This window comes from Ambystoma mexicanum, chromosome 4q (genome assembly GCF_040938575.1).
Source record: "Ambystoma mexicanum isolate Mex_15411 chromosome 4q, UKY_AmexF1_1, whole genome shotgun sequence".
Classification (NCBI taxonomy): Eukaryota; Metazoa; Chordata; class Amphibia; order Caudata; family Ambystomatidae; genus Ambystoma; species Ambystoma mexicanum.
In genome coordinates, this window is record NC_090928.1 from 197,402,387 (window position 1) to 197,418,728 (window position 16,342).

Genomic DNA, 16,342 nt, shown 5'->3' on the forward strand with positions numbered 1-16,342 from the left:
AACAACTGACCACTTTTATTGCAGAAAGTGTCATGAACAAAATGATAGAGAACAAATCAATCTTTATGCAGCTGGGTTTTGAAGTATCTCTGATTGAAGAAATGTCAAACATGGAGGAAAAAAAACATCTAGTGCACTGGACCAGAAGACAATCTGACAACAATGAAAATATATACACCAAACAGATAGACTCTCAGAGTAAACCAACTGCCCAAGAGTACCCAATAGAACAGAACAAAGAAAAGGAAAACGATTACAAAGACTTCCAAAACTGGCATTAGCTTTACCGAAAATACGGGATATGGAGACAACAAGATAACAACATGGGAAAATGAAGAAAGTTATAAACAAGGAAGATAACAACTAAAAGAAGGAAACACGAACACCATCACGTTATGCTCATGGAACACCCGGGGACATAGTCACTTATTCCACGCAAAAAACTCAACGCTACCATTAGCCGACATCATTTGCCTCCAGGAAACTTGGATAACGGAACAACCAATAAGTGACGGATATACAGTAATAATGAACCCAGCAATCCAGAAGAAAAAAGGCCGCCCGTCATCCGGTCTCATAACGCTAATTAAAAATGGGCAGAGCCTCGACCTCATAGAATCAGAAAACATAAATCCGTGGATTCAAATAATGATACTTAAATGCAAAACAGAAAAACCGGTGAAAGAAACAACAAATATACACCACAGAGAAGAGAAAACATGGTGCCTAATGAACCTTTACTGGAACCCAATAAGCATATCAGACGAGAAATTCATAGATGCTGTATTCTCGACACTGGACAACGCCAAGGAGACACACAATATCGCAGAATGCATAATATGCGGAGATTTAAACATTTACATGTTTGACAAAGAAGGGAAAGAACTCGGGAAAAACTTCCTGTCGACCAGAGCTAAGAACTGGAATAAAGAAACAATATGTAGGAACGTGAGTAGGTCGGACGCCATAGACACAACAACAGGAAGAAGGATGGAAACCTGGGCAAGAGGGAACTCTATAGCCACAATTGACTATATGTACTTCACCAAAGGTATATATGATTAACTCAGCGAAACACAAAACATCCAAACAAAAACAAGCGACCACTTCATAATGAAAAGAACTTGGAACATCGCGAAACCAACTAACGGTAGAATGGCACCAACAGATCTGGAGATAAACAACGGAAGAAACAGACTAAGAATCGGACAAAAAATGATAGAAGAACTTCCGAACATAATGAGCAACTCAAGATTAGCAGACAACGAAAAGATAAACTATGAATGGTTACTCTTACCCTACAAGTGCCAGAATAGACCCTCCAATGAAAGAAAAGCGGAAAAAAATCACGCCCATGCCTTCAATGAGAAGATAAGAACCAAAAAAAGGAACTGAGAACCAAAATAAAAATGATACTGAAGCGTAATACAAATGAGAAAACAAAACAACTAAAATCGGCGAAACAAGAATACAGAAACTGGATAAAGAACAACAGAGCCACAATAATGCAAAATGACGCTGAGAAGATGCTCCAAACCATAAACAAAAGAAATACGAGACAACTATGGACGTTGCTACATGGCCAAACCCAAATACAAAATACACTCATCGTAGATGTACCCGAGGCAAGCTGGACAACATACTTTACAGATATATATGGACACAGAAAAAACAAGAAAAGAAAAATCCAAGACACGGAAAATAAAACATGGCAATGGGAATGGGACTCCGAAGACATACAAAAAGCAATCAGATCCCTAAACATATCCAGAGCTCCGGGACCGGATGGTCTATCGAATATGATATTAAAACAAAACCCAGAAGCATGGGAAGCATTATGCGAGAGCATGTTTGAAATGATACAGAGTACCAAATCTATCCCTAAAACATGGAGGCAGACGACGATAGTACCAATATTCAAACAGTGATCCACAAAAGACCCACAAAATTACCGACCGTTAGCATTGCTCGATCCACTGGGGAAAATCTTCGCCAAACTGCTACTAGAGAATTTGAACAGATGGGCAACAAAAGAAAAGAAATACGCAACCAGACAAACAGGGTTCGTAAAAACGATCGGCAATAATATCAACCCCCCATTAGTAAATATATTAAAACACGAAGCCAGAAGAATGAAAGCACAAATTTATGCCGCATTTGTAGACTTAAGACTGGCCTTCGACTCCGTGAACAGAGATGCCCTTTGGGAGAAGCTGAATACGTGCAAGTGCCCAAACAACATCATAGAACCTATCAAACCCTTATATGAAAATACTAGTATAAGAGTCAGACTATCGAAAGAAGGCACTCTGACTGAACACATCAGAACATGGAACGGCCTGAAGCAAGGATGCCCGCTGGCCGCCACGCTTTTTCACCTTTATATGGCAGATCTTGAAGAAAACATCTACACACCCCAAATGAACCCGCCAAAAATACATAATACAGTAATATCATGCATTCTATATGCTGATGACATAGTGCTGCTAGCAAAAACACCAAGAGGACTGCAGATAGCACTGAAAAATCTGGAATAATACATGGGAAAGAACCAGCTACAAATTAACACACAGAAAACGAAAATTATGACATTAAAGAAAGAACCAAGGAAAACCAGAAAAATTCCCTCTTTCAACATAGGAAAAGACAGAGTGGAGCTTGTAAAGACAATAAAATATCTCGGAGTATGGACATCACAATCCCCCACTGAAGAAGAATGGATGCAGTTACTCAATGACAAGACTGCATCACTTGTGAGACAGGCCAAAACAATACAAAGAAGATATGGAAAATTCTCCTTAACTCCAGTAGTTACCTTCTACAAGCAAAAAGTCACAGCAGTGCTAACTTACGGAGCAGAGGCGATGATAAACATCGACAAATCCATCTAGACTCAATTAGAGGGAAAATTCTGGAAGAAAGTGCTAAACCTACCAATGTCCCTGCCTGCACCATGTATATGCGCAGAACTTGCCTTACAATCACTTGAATCTATCGTACTATGGAAACAACTCAACCTATACAGGAAAATCATGAGTCAAAGCTATGCACCACCGCTTGAAATACTCGGATCCGACAAAAACAACAATGCAGAACACACCCTTGCAATATGGAAAAGAGCGATAGAAGACAAAAGAATAGACCAAGACATATCTCTGGATATGCTACTAGAAAGACCTCAAAAAACAAAGACCAAAATCAGGGAGAATGACTGGATGAAGACAACACAAGACAAATTCAAGTACCGGCACCATATACAAAGTGGACTTGATTCCAGAAGAGTCAATCAATTACCGGCGTACCTGGCGATCTTCCCCTCCTCAAAAATAAGAGACACATTCATGAGTCTGTGCCTAAACATCCTCCCAACACGAGAAATAATGGCAGCAAGGAAGCAAATCCCCAAAGCAAAAAATATTGTCGATTCTGCAAAGACAAGAAGATGATAGAGACACTACATTACGTAATCATGATTTGCCCTGCTCTTGACAAAAAAAGGCAACTATCGAGAGAATGGTTCATGAAAACGACAAAAGTACTTGACCCGGAAGACCGTTGGGCAACGATGATAGCAGGAAATGAAAAACAACTGATCTTTGCCTTAATTTCGTTCTGGAACAACATAATGAATTTAAGACAAACAGCCTTAAGAATCAATAAGATAAAGAAACTAAAACCAAAGCAAACCTCAGAGGACAAATGAGAGCCAACTTCATTGGATAAAACAATCAGCGTAGCTCAGCCGAATAACAACCAGAGGAGAAGGCATTAAGATGAGAGGTTTGAATGCAAACCAACGCATTTTATATTTAAAAAAATTAAAAAATCTTATTGTTAAGCCCTTTGCCTATTAATCAGTCTGCTCTTACTAGGAAGGAGAAAGGAATGTATGTGATCAACCCGAAGAACTAGGAACAGTGTTTGCCTGGGAGCTACAGAGGGAATCTCGGTTCTGTATTTTTTAGTATAACTTGTGAAGTGGGCTGTGGGAGGGGAGCAGTCAGAAAACTAGCACTTCATTTTGGGTTAGAATGACCCAAAACTCTTGTGCTTGGTTTTCCAAAGGCGTTCATCACCTTAATTCAAATGTTTTTCCTCTCCTTGTTCCCCAATAGAGAGGTCTGTATTCTTCTGAATAATGCAGTGACGGTGCATAGTGATTAGTTGTCTTGGGTGCCTGCCTGCCTTTGCCAAAATCGAAAATCCCAAGGGTTTTTTTAGTGCACACAATCAGATACACCAAAATGGCAGATGTGCATGTAGGAAGAAGACCTCATTTTGAAGTCTGGGGGGCTTTTTGTTATGTTGATTTTGACCGTTGCTTTATTGTGAGCACAGGATTTGAATTGCTTTTTTGCAGGGCTTTGCCCCTTTTTGTGTCCCTATGTTTCTCAGTCTGCTTTTGAAAATCTTTTGTTTCAAATTGTTAGGTTGTCTGAAGGCTAGAATGGGATTTCTAGGAAGACTTCTGTCAGCCATTCGCCATCCCGCAGAATGGGTTGAAGTTTCCTAGCAATCGTGCACAGGACTTCCATTCGGGGACAGTACGTAAGAACCAGAGGGGCACGGTCATTGTCCTCTTTCTGTTTGTATTGCAGCAGTTCCTTATGTGATATTGCGCTTGCTTTATGGACCTAGTCATTCACAGTCTTATTGTTGCAGCCACACTTTATGAATTCCGTCCCGAGGACATTATTTTGTTGAACCCTTTTTTCAGAGCATATCTGGTTGCAGTCTATTGCCTAACAACAGATGGCAGCATATTTTGTGAGTTTCGGGTTGAAGCTTTCACTTTCACTCTACAGATAGGTTGGGCAGTCTGTGGGTATGCAGTTTATCAGTGTCTCTATTGTGTGTCATTTATGCTGATGGTAATGTTTTTCTGGAGGTGTTTTTGTTTAAGCTTGATTTTTGGAGGGAATTCCCTAAAACAGTTGTAAAACTCCATATGGTTCTGCTCACTTGCAGTCCAAACCAGTAGAATGTTATCAATGTAGCAAAGGGAGATAAGAGGTTTTATGTGGAAGTTGATCAGCTGTTTGTGTTTGTCGGGTGTCAGTCTTATGAAAGTTATAACACTGCCAGCAAACATGTCCCGCACATTCACTTACCAAGAAAAGCCTGAGAAAAGCCCGGGGAAAGGAGACATTCCACCAACCACAGTAAATTGCCAGAAAGAGCCTGAGAAAGGCCTGGGGAAGGGATACATTCCCCTAACCACATTAACCTACCAAGAAAAGCCCGAAAAAGGCCCGGGGGAGGAAAACATAACCCCGAACACAATAAAGTGCCATGAGAAGCCTGGGAATGGCCTAGGGAAGGGAAACATCTCCGCTACTTTGCAAACCATACTGTCCAGAAGAAGGCACTTATTCTTCTGGACTCGGAAAAGACGAATCCATTTGAGTTTTGTTATAAGTGTGAGGGTTAGAAGGAGGATTTTGAAACAGGACAGAGGACCTTTTAGTTACAAACATTCTGACACTTCCTTAGTTTTATTTGAGGCGGGAAACCCCTCTTACAGTTAGGGTTAGATAGGTTTCTTTCTTTTGGTATAACATAAAAGTCTTTGCCCGAAAGCATACCTCCTCTGTGTCAGTCTCCTACTTCCACAGCCTCACAGTGTCCCTAGAATTCACTGCGCTTACAGCAGTAAACAAATACAAGCTCCTGCTAGCTAAAGAGTGCATGCAAGCACTCTGGAGGAGGCTGGGGTAGGATTTTTGCTGGCAGGTCATTGAATCATACAAATACATCGAAATATGACAAAATGGAACCGGGAAAGATTTTTTTTAAAACAGGGAATTGGAGCCCATTACGTTGCTCATTCTACATTTGAAAAATACTTGGTAACATACACTGTCATCTCACACAATTTCATAAGATATTAAAAAGAAGACATAAATGTTTTATAATAATGAAAAAAGGCCTCCGGGCAAGAATACAATTCTTATAGTTTACTCCAGAAATTCCACTAACTTAGTTACATAGTTTAGCTTTCAATCTGGTTATTAGAAATGTTAGTTCTTAGCCATTAAATACATGAACAGTAACACCCTTACTATCCCTTCAGTCTCATACATAGTTATGCCCTGTATGATTTATCATTTTCACAACTTTCCACAAATATTAATGCCTATTTATCTTTATCCCATATTGATTTTAATTTCTATAAATTAATTTTTCTAGCTAAAACTTTAAAAAAGAACAGTCATGTTTCATGCAATCCTCATGTTCAGGATAACATCACTGCTATAATACGTTCTGAAGAAAGTGTGTGTACCATTGGGGAAAGTCTGCCTTGTAAGTAAGTGTAATGCTCTCTCTGATTCTAAACCTAAAACTGAGTACACAATAAAACTGCTTCGCCAATAAAAAATAACAATATAAGGTCAGAGGAACTTGATGTATCACACCTTTCTACCATCCTGATTTATTTTCCAGTTTGAAAATTGGTATTTTAAAGAGCAGAGTGACTTTTAACTTGATGGGTGTAACCGTCTTGGTGTAATCCTCAAGGCTTTTGCCAATAAATTATTTAAAGCCCAGGATACTGCCATGCAGAACTCTTGTGTTCACTGAGTGGTCTAGTGTCACAAAATGACTCCTTTCATGTAACGTGTGATGCTGCAACTGTATCTAAACCCTCTCCCTCAAATGCACCTATTAATCTTGCTCATAGAGAGCTGCATGTTTTGTCAGTGGGGGATGGGCCTTGGGTTGTCCTTGTTCCCTAATATTATGCATGGTCCAGCGGTAAGAACCCAGGAGTTTAATATACAATGTGCTTGCATGCTGCAAAGCGTTGTCTTCATATTGGAACGGCATTCTGAACTTCACCCAACCTTCACCCCTCGCTTTGGACCTGCCATTTATTGCTGTGCAGAGAAAACATTATCCCATCTCTTATAGGTACTGTGAAAAGTTGAGATGGATGTAAACAGCTCGTGGCAAATGGGAACATTTTATGAAACTACAAATGTTGAGTACTGTCAGAGAAGCCACATCCACTCAGTTCCACACTGGGGAGACTGACATTCCCACAGCTGTCACAGGGCAGCAAGCTGTGGTGAGAGTCTTGTGCCACGTTGAGTGGGGCATTGCGAGACTCAGGGCAAGAAGCATGCGCAACTAGGAGAGAGCGCACCGATGAGCGGCGATCAGAGCCGGAGCAGGAGGGGCTGTCTGGTGCTCCTCATTTAAGGAACTGTGCGGGACTTAAGCTCTACACTTAAAGACTATAACTGAGAGACTGCTGTTAACTCCAGGAACTGTGAAGTTAAGTGTTAAATACTTCTGATTGGTTAAATAAACCCCAGTGCAGTAAATCCTCCCAGAGTTGCAGTCTTCAATTACAACATATTTGGTGCTGGGGTTCAAGGAGGTATTCCCACGCATTCAAGGTGCAAGGTGCGACGTCACCATCAGCTTTTCTTCAGTCGCCAGGTAGGCCTGCCATTCCCTGGCCTCAATGGGAGCCCCGATCCACCACGTACCTGAATGCTCAGGGGGTCACAGACTACTCGTCTGCCAGGAAAAGAGCAATGCCACTGAATGCAATGGGAGTGGAGGGGCAGAGAATGTTTGCAGGGCTGAATCCTAAATCAAGTGCATCGTGGGGCAGTTTTCCAACAAAGAAAACACCTTTTTGCATCGCATCAAATTTCAGAAGCAGTAGGTGGTTACGTCACACGAATGAGGAAGCTAGCAGTATTCTGTGACTTTAACAACAATACAAAGAGCATGATCTTTGATATGCTGGTGGTTCACACCAACTCAATGAAGGTACAGGATAGGTTTATTGTGGAGAAGGAATTGGTGCTCGACAAAGCAATGCAGATCGCCAGGGCCGTGGAAGAAACGTCGAGCAGGCACAAAGAAATTGCGGGAAGAACGCCGGACCCAGAAGTACATGTCATGCAGTACCGATGACACAAGGAGAGGCCAAGGTGGAAAAGAAAGGATGAGAGGACCAGTACAAGAGACCCATTGAAGTGCCACAGGTGTGCCAGTACCCGCCATCTACCTAACTATGGGGAATTCCCAGCCAGAAGCAAGGAATGCTCAAACTGTTGAAGGTTTGGACACATAGCGGTTGCTTGAAAGTGGTGAGCAAGAAAATCGCATCGGTGGAAATGAGCGGTGACACAAGAAGTGATGAATCTTCAGAGGAGGACAAACCTACCATCATCATGGTTAACAGTTCCACCGCAAGGAGAGAGAAGCCACACTGTGTGATCAGAGTCGACGGAAAGAAACCAGAGTCATGGAGGACCCAGGGTCAGATTTAACCATCCTACCAATTTGCACATACAAAGAAATGGTGGGCCAGGACAAAGTTGAAATCCTGAGTACGAAACACAGACTCACTGTGTTCGGCGGTGCATCATTTCATCTGGTAGGGTATATAAACAGTACAGTAGAATTCAAAGGTAGGAAGGCATACACAAAGGTGTACTTCGCTGGAGCCGGTCCCTGGGGTGGGATGACGAGGCAAAATTGGACCTCAAACTTGACGCAAGCAGAAAACATCAAGTTCTTTCAGTGACAGTCGGTGGAGCGCTGGTACCGAGATATGACTTTCCAAGATTGTTCTCCAATGGACTGGGCAGAATTATACATTTTGTGCACAAAATCAGACTACGGCTGAATACGATCCAAGTCAAGCACAGAGTAAGACCAGTGCTAGCCACAGTGTAGCAAGCATTTCAGGCGCAGTTGGAGGAAATGGCTAAGGAGGGCACTATAGAGGCCATAGAGTCATTGGAAAGGCTGAGCCTGGTGGTGCTGATTAAGAAGCAAGGCTCAAATGATTTGAGAGTGTCTATAGAGTTACGCAGTTTGAACTTAGAAGTCATCACCATCAGTTACCCACTTCCCAGCATCAATGAGCTCATCTTGAGGATGAAAGAAGCTAAAGTATTCTCTAAATTGGACATGGGAGATACTCAAATTACATTACATAAAGAGTCCAGGCCTTTGATGGCTTTTATTACCCCATTTGGCACATTTCGGTACACCAGAATGCCATTTAAATTGTCCTCCGCGGCGTCAGCTTTCCAGCAAATGATGAACTCTTTACTAAAGAACATTGGTAACGTATCTTGTTTTCAAGATGACATTCTGATGTACGCAAAAGATATACAAACAAATGATGGAGTGCTGAGATAAAGTGTTCCACAAACTGCAAGAGGCCGGAGTACAGTTGCAGTACGAGAAGTGTGTACTCGGGGCCAAGGAGGTGAAGTACCTAGGGTACACCATATCCAAAGAGGTCATTATCCCCAAGAAAAATGTACTGCAAGCCATTGTGAAGGATCCAGCACCAACCAACAAGGAGGAATGTAGGTCCTTTTTAGGCCTATTAGAACACTATGCCAAGTTTGTGCCCAGCTTTTCAGAAGTGAAGTGACAGCACCCCTGTTGAAGAAAGGGGCGCAATATGGGTGGCATCAGGCCCAGGAAAGTTTGTTCAGAGAATTGAAGGAGAGAATAATAGGGGCCCGTGTCTACAACCCTCCCATCCCCATCGGGACACCTTCATCATAATGGATGACAGCGGTTATGGGCTGGGTGCGATGCTTACCCAGAAGCAGGGTGACACCAAACATGTGGTGGCTTTTGCATTGAAAGCTTTGTCAGATGCTGAAACTAATTATTTTATGATTGAAAAGTAAATGTTGGCATGCACTTGGGCCATTGAATACTTCTGCACCTACGTGTGGGGCACCAGATTCACCCTTCATACTGATCACAAACCACTTATGCACATGCTGAGCCCAAGTGGTACAAAAACGTCCACTCCCAGATTGGCATGCATAGCTGCAAAACGACAGCAATATACATACGATATTGGACAAATAGCAGGATCGAAAAACACACAGGCTGACTGTATGGCGAGGCTGCCAAAGTCAAGAGGTGCAAGGGCTACGTTATCAAAATATGCATGTGTTTTGGCATCCATTGGCGACCTGAGCAGCAAGACATGCATGGAGATGGGTGAGAACCACTGTAGGGTTGAGTCGGATAAAGATCCTGCGGTTCAAAAGATAACAGACTGGGCCAGGAAAGGGTGGCCCGATGAGAATGCTGTCCCAGGGAGGCTAAGACCATTCCGGAAGGTGGCAGATGAAATATATGACATTATTGCTTACTGCTGAGAGGAGACCAAGTCATACAACCAGTGGGCATGTAGAAAAATAATCCAATGCAGAGCTCATTCAGGACACCTTGGTGATGCGCGTCAGAGACGCATACTGGTGGGCGTGTATGGATCACGACATCCGGATGATGATGGAGCGGTGCCATGAATGCTTAAATAGCGACAAGCGTCTGAAAGTATGACAGGCACCATTGATTCCGACAGATATACCTGAAGGGGTATGGCACAAGTTAGGTCTAGTTTTCATAGGCCCATTGGAGGCCATGGGGCCAGAGCACAGGTATGGAATAGTGATGATCTACCTTTGGCTCTTTGGATGTGTTGGATCACAACTCCCATTAGCCATATCCAAGACAGTTAATGGTAAGTGATCATGGGAGCTGTAGTCCAAAATATCTGGAGAGCCGCATGTTGCAGACCCTTGCTTTTAAGGAATTTTATTACCCACTGTCACAATTGGCAAGTAAAGTATGATGATGAAATGGCCACAGAGATATTCACTGATGAATGCCACAAAGACACCCGGAATGCGCTTGTTAGCAATACAGGCCTTCAGGGAATGCCCTTGTGGACTATGCAGCTCTGGTGACAACAGTTGCGTCATCAGGTTGCACATATGCAGCCAGACCTTAGGCATACCCAGAAACAGACAACAAGAAGCAATCGGGAAGGGGCCATATCTAACCCGTCGTGATTATGGTGTAGTTAGGCCTGTGGGGTGAAGGAAGGTGGACAACCAAGTTAAGGGGAGAACACGTCGACATTAAACCCCCAAAATGAATTTTAAGATGACTACCATGTTGGCTTCAGATGAGAACAAGTGAATTCAAAGTGAGGGACTTTTTCCCTGAAAACCAATTCTATGGCCATGAATAGAAGTTTGAAGGTATCCCGCTGGTAACCAGAAAACTGCATTTACTTTCTCTGCCGCCCGATAGCTCGATATTACCGGGATTTTACGAGCAGTGGAGTGCTGGTAAGTTTCCATTCCCACTGAGTCTCCTAGGACTCCATGGGATGGGATTTCCTGAATCACGGGCACTGTTAGTAATGGTGCCGGTGATTCAGGCATCTGTTTGCCGGTAGGGGTCTGAATTCCTGGCAGGTCTGGCCTGCCAGGATAGCTGTGGCCCCCACAGTCAAACTTGAAATGTGCTAGTCCAGAATAAATAACAGAGCTGGATTTGCCAACATTTGTTCTGGCATTTTTTCCAGACCGGCACACTCGTAATGAGACCCTGTGTGGCCGATACATGGAATATTTGCCCGGTTCAAAGTGAATTTGCACTGCTAAAAATTGACTTTGTACTTTTCAGCACTGCAAATTCACTTTGAACCAGGCAAATATTTAATGAATCGGCCCCATAACTTTACAAAGTATTGTCTGCCCTTTTTAAATAACAGTTGTAGAATAATCTTTCCTCTTTCTCTAATTGTTTGGTGTCTTAAAGTATTTTGAGAGATATTAAAAAACATGGCAATGACTGCCTGCGGGAAGCAGCCGTGATGAGTTGCTTGGATTGTTTGCAGTTTGCCCAAAGTTTATATTGGTCATATAGTGAGGCCTTAGTGCACTATTGATTGTGGGTGGAGAATTGTGGGATAACGAGGTGTATGAATGACAAAAAAAAGCTATTTGGGGATTCTGCACATCAGAATTATACTGGTTGATATTGTGGCATGGATCTGAGTGGTTACATCCCATCACAAGATTCCTGGATGCAGGCCTTGAGCCCTAGGTCAGAGGTGGGCAACCCACGGCTCTTCAGAGGTTTAAGCCTACTCCTCTCACTTTCCTTTTCACCTCCTCCTTCCTCCTCTCCCTCCCTTGCTAAACCCATCAGTCGCTGAGATTGGTTGACCAGGGCCTAGCCCTGTGGGCGCTTTGAAACACAATTTACTTGAGGTATAATCACCTTACAAATGCACAATAAATAAATAAATAAATAAATAATCCTCACTATTAGCTATAATGCTCTGAGCCACACATTGCTTACCCTTGCACTAGAAGACTTGGGAGAAGTAGAATGAGATATTCGTCCAATTTAAAGTAGCATTCTTTCTTGCAAGAGGGGGAGGGGCCAGGTTGGTGCCCTGCCTTCACCCCATCAGAGTTGGCACTTTCTGTAAGGCATGCCCCGCGATGGACAATCAGGTACCTTGCAGCAGAAGCAGGCAGACCTACTCACCTACACAGTTATCACAAAGGCTGCAATGAGAGGCTCGTGGCGGGCGGAAGATTTTGCAGGTGAAACAGTATTTCAGTTTCACGGTCTGCCCATTGATCACAACTTCTTTTGTTCTGGGCGGTGGCCTGTACGCCCCTGCACTGGAACCATTGGCAACATCTGCAAAGACAGAGACAAGCAGAACATGAAAACGAGGTTCCGATATTTCACCAGCTGCCAAATGGTTCGACATACAATAATAAACGGTGTTTGTTTAATTGCATGGGAGGCAAGGTACATGATGCTTTTTGCATATAAACAGTCTATTGTGTTGAGCTGAAAATGGGGTGTGAAAGTCCAGTTCATTGGGGTTGGACTTTTGAGAACGTAAGCAAAGAGCACATGGGTGTTATCGTATTGCAGTTGTATCCCTGATAGTTAGGGATGTACCAAACTTTGGCGTTGAGTAGGTATTCGACCAAATTCCATCTGAAAAAAAGGCTATTCGCTCCAGCCAAATATTCGCTTGCTGTAGGACTCCAGTCTAATAATTTCTGGCTGAATCTCAAAAATATGCACTGGTGCAAACATTGAGAGGACCATGAATATCGCAAAAGACCAAAACATGAGCAAATGTGGAAATGGCTGGAACATCTTGGACATGATCACCTGCAAACACGATGCACAACGATTGGCTCAGAAGTATCTCAGCGATGCATATTTTGGGATTTAAGAATCAGGTAAGCAGGTGAAAATCTGAGATTCGCCCGTCTCAGATTGGCTCCAGTGTAAATGTTTGTGAATCAGGCCCTTTGCCTTCTCTTTGAAGCCAACACAACAAATCAGAGAGGAAAAGACAGAGTTCAGATTGCAAAAGTGAAAGAAATTAAACATCGACTGCCTTCTTGATTAAATATCACACTAAAATCCATGCATTCGTGTGTTGGAAAGAAGTGGCGAGGTTGAGGGGTCGATTCTGAGGCGTGCAAACGTAAGAAAGTGTTCTTCCATGAAGGAGGAACACTTTACTAACAAACACCACAATCTGCTAAATAAAGAATGTGGTGCAAGGACATGAAAGCCCCATCCTTTGCATGTGACTGATTTATGACTTGACAACAGTCCTAGCAACCATCAGGAATGCAGGGCAGCCACAAACTCCATCGAATACTTTTTCCCTTTATACATATTGCATTTATTACACAGCAGAACCACTTTTCTAGTTTAAAGTTAAGGGAAACGTTCTTAAATAAGCAAAGTGCCAGTCTTTTAAGAAATACTCGCAGTGTCGCTGGAGCACATGTTTCCCCCACAACTATTGATTTTAGCAGCTTTTGCTGCTGGAAAGCTCAACATCTCCCCTCCAATATTTCCACCCACTTCAGAATGGTGGTGCTGGAAACTGGAGTGGAGAATGTCGTATCTCCACACTCTTTTTTTGATCATGAGCTCAGAATTGGCCTTTAAGTCAGCGATCGGCACTAAATGCTAGATATGGTTGATTTTAAATTGTACCCTTGCTGAAGTTCTATATAGCTAAGGTGTGGACACCCGCTTTAACTACATCTTGATACTGTGGAAAGAAACTGGGCGGCTTAGTTTGGAGGAGAGTTCTGTACCTTCGAAATGCAGTCCCAATTCAAGTCATTCGTTATGAATTGGGCCTGCTATTGTTGTAGGCCAGGATACAGTGGAAACGTGTCTCGTTACTTAGGAAGTGCTATGTACCTGAACCAAACACCTTGTTTAGTGTACTTAATGAAATACTAAAGAACAAAAAGATTTCTTTCTGCCTGTGAGGAAAAGTGTCTAGCTATTCTTAATACCCTAGATATTACATTAGATACCTTAATTAGTAATCCCGTAGCTGTTAGGCGCAAACTTTTGCTGGGGGACTGGATCAATTCACACTCAGAATTTAACCAATTTCAGCTGTTGCAGAACAGTACTCCAGATATGGATCCATGTCATTTCATCGCCTGCAATTTCATCCCCTGTCATTTTAACGTGTACTTTCCAACGAAAATGGTCATTTTTTTTGGGAGGGGGTTGCCCCCCAAACCACCCTCCCACACTTATTTTTGGCTATTGCCTACCCACCCAAACCCTTATCTGCCCTTTCCCACCCACCCTAAAATGTATTGTAATATGTACGTTAAAATGCCAGGGGATGAAATTGCAGGCGATTAAAGGACATCGTACCCCAGATATGAAGCCTCTTAGCGTAAATCCCTTAGTACTTGAGATGATTCCCTCACCCTTGGTGGAGGGGCCAATTTAAAAGATGTTGGCATGAATGTATATCCAAATTGACAAGGGGGGTCCTGGGAGTCTCTCTGCCAGACATTAGTCCTGGTTGCGAGAGACTTACCCAGAGTCTTTAGCTCACTATCTTTCACAGAGAAGAAATATCCCAAACATATCAGTCTTTGTCCTGCCCTGGGGCAGTCCAGCACCGAAATGCTAGGCAATTCTCCTCTGAACAAGAGTACCAACAGACACGTGTTTCGGTCTGGTTGGACCTCATCAGTAGGGAGGAGCTGTGCCTCTCTAAGAATAGTGAGCAAGGGGACTCTGGGTAAGTCTCTCGTAACCAGGACTAATGTCTGGCAGATGGACTCCCAGGACCCCCTTGTTAATTTGCATATGAATGCATATCCAACAAGAGAAATATTAGGTGTTTGGTCAAAGCTGAATCAAGTTTCCTTGAATTGTAGATTTTGTAATGATCAAAGAGAGGTCAAAACATTGAAATACATTGTGTTATTCTGTCCAGCCTTAAAGGATTTGAGGCAGCTGTACTTTGGACGAATTGTATTGCATTTTAGAATTATCTGCCCAGATGATTGCTAGTTTATGGTCCTCAGTGGTTCATACACTGGTTTAGCCCTGGCGACAGTAAAGTGCTGAAAAGTCCTTTATGCCAAGGATGATTAGGAGGGTCTGTTATCCTAGGTGAGTTCTATTTTATGTCTGTTGTTTTGTTACCTTCGAAGCATAGCTCTTTATTTTACTTGAACTCCTTTTAAAGCTTATCACTTCATCTGGGCCTCTGCTGAGAAGGAAAACAGAAAAACATTGTGTGAGGCATCCTTAAGGGGGAAGTTCACTCAAAAAATGTTTTGGCTCAAAAGAAGGGCCATAATCAAAAATATATATAAAAAATATTTTTAAACAAAGTTCCTATGTAAAGTTTTGAGCAAATGAGGCTCAAACCCAAACATTTCAAGCACTAGGAGGCATCCATTTTGTGAAATGGATGAGCCTCTGGTGCTTGTGTTAAGCTCTGCCATTGCGGCAATAATGAAGCAAAAGCCAGCCAGCTGTAATAAACAAAAGCTACTTTTGCGTTGTATTTATGATTGCGGTGGCTTGCGCTTTGAGTCCCCGGGACGGGGAAGCCTGAGAGACTCAAAGCGAAAGCTACTGCAATCATAAATACAACATTGGCTGACTCCAGTCTTTGAGCCATCCCAAACAGAATGTGAAAACACCCAATCTGCATTCAGCAATAAGATCACTAAAGCCAGAGAAGTTATAGCGAGTGCCCAACTTAATAAAAATCAAATACCAACAACCTCACATGAGCAAGTCATTAGACCATCTTGACAAATTCCGATTTCAAGAGATCACGACTGCCAACATGCTCAACACTCTGGCATCAATGAAACCATCATCATGCGCAGGAAATATTCTCCCTCCCAAATTCATACTTGACAATACAGATATTTTTGCACCATTGCTTACAAAAATGGTTAATGCCTCTTTCAGAGTTCAAGTGGTACCCAAGAATATAAAAAAGGTGACAATCACCCCACTGGTCAAAAAGTCTAAACAAGACCAACGGGAGCCGGGGAATCTAAGACCCATAACTAATTGCAATTTCATTTTAAAAATAATGGACAAAATTGCTACTGCGCAATTGCAAGCATATGTTGAGTCCAATAGTATATTACATCACCAGCAATCAGGCTTCTGTGCTGCTCATAGCAATGAAACGGCGATGCTGGAT

General features: G+C 42.6%; 1 protein-coding gene across 3 annotated transcripts in view; it reads right to left on the reverse strand.

Moving 5' to 3' along the window:
* The window catches only part of ZDHHC14 (zinc finger DHHC-type palmitoyltransferase 14), a 670,162-nt gene that overhangs the window by 143,612 nt on the left and 510,208 nt on the right, over positions 1–16,342 (reverse strand). For all 3 annotated transcript variants that reach the window (XM_069607727.1, XM_069607725.1, XM_069607726.1), the window contains exon 3: positions 12,352–12,510. In XM_069607727.1, the coding sequence (XP_069463828.1) occupies positions 12,352–12,510 (159 nt within the window). The remainder of the gene's footprint in view (positions 1–12,351; positions 12,511–16,342) is intronic.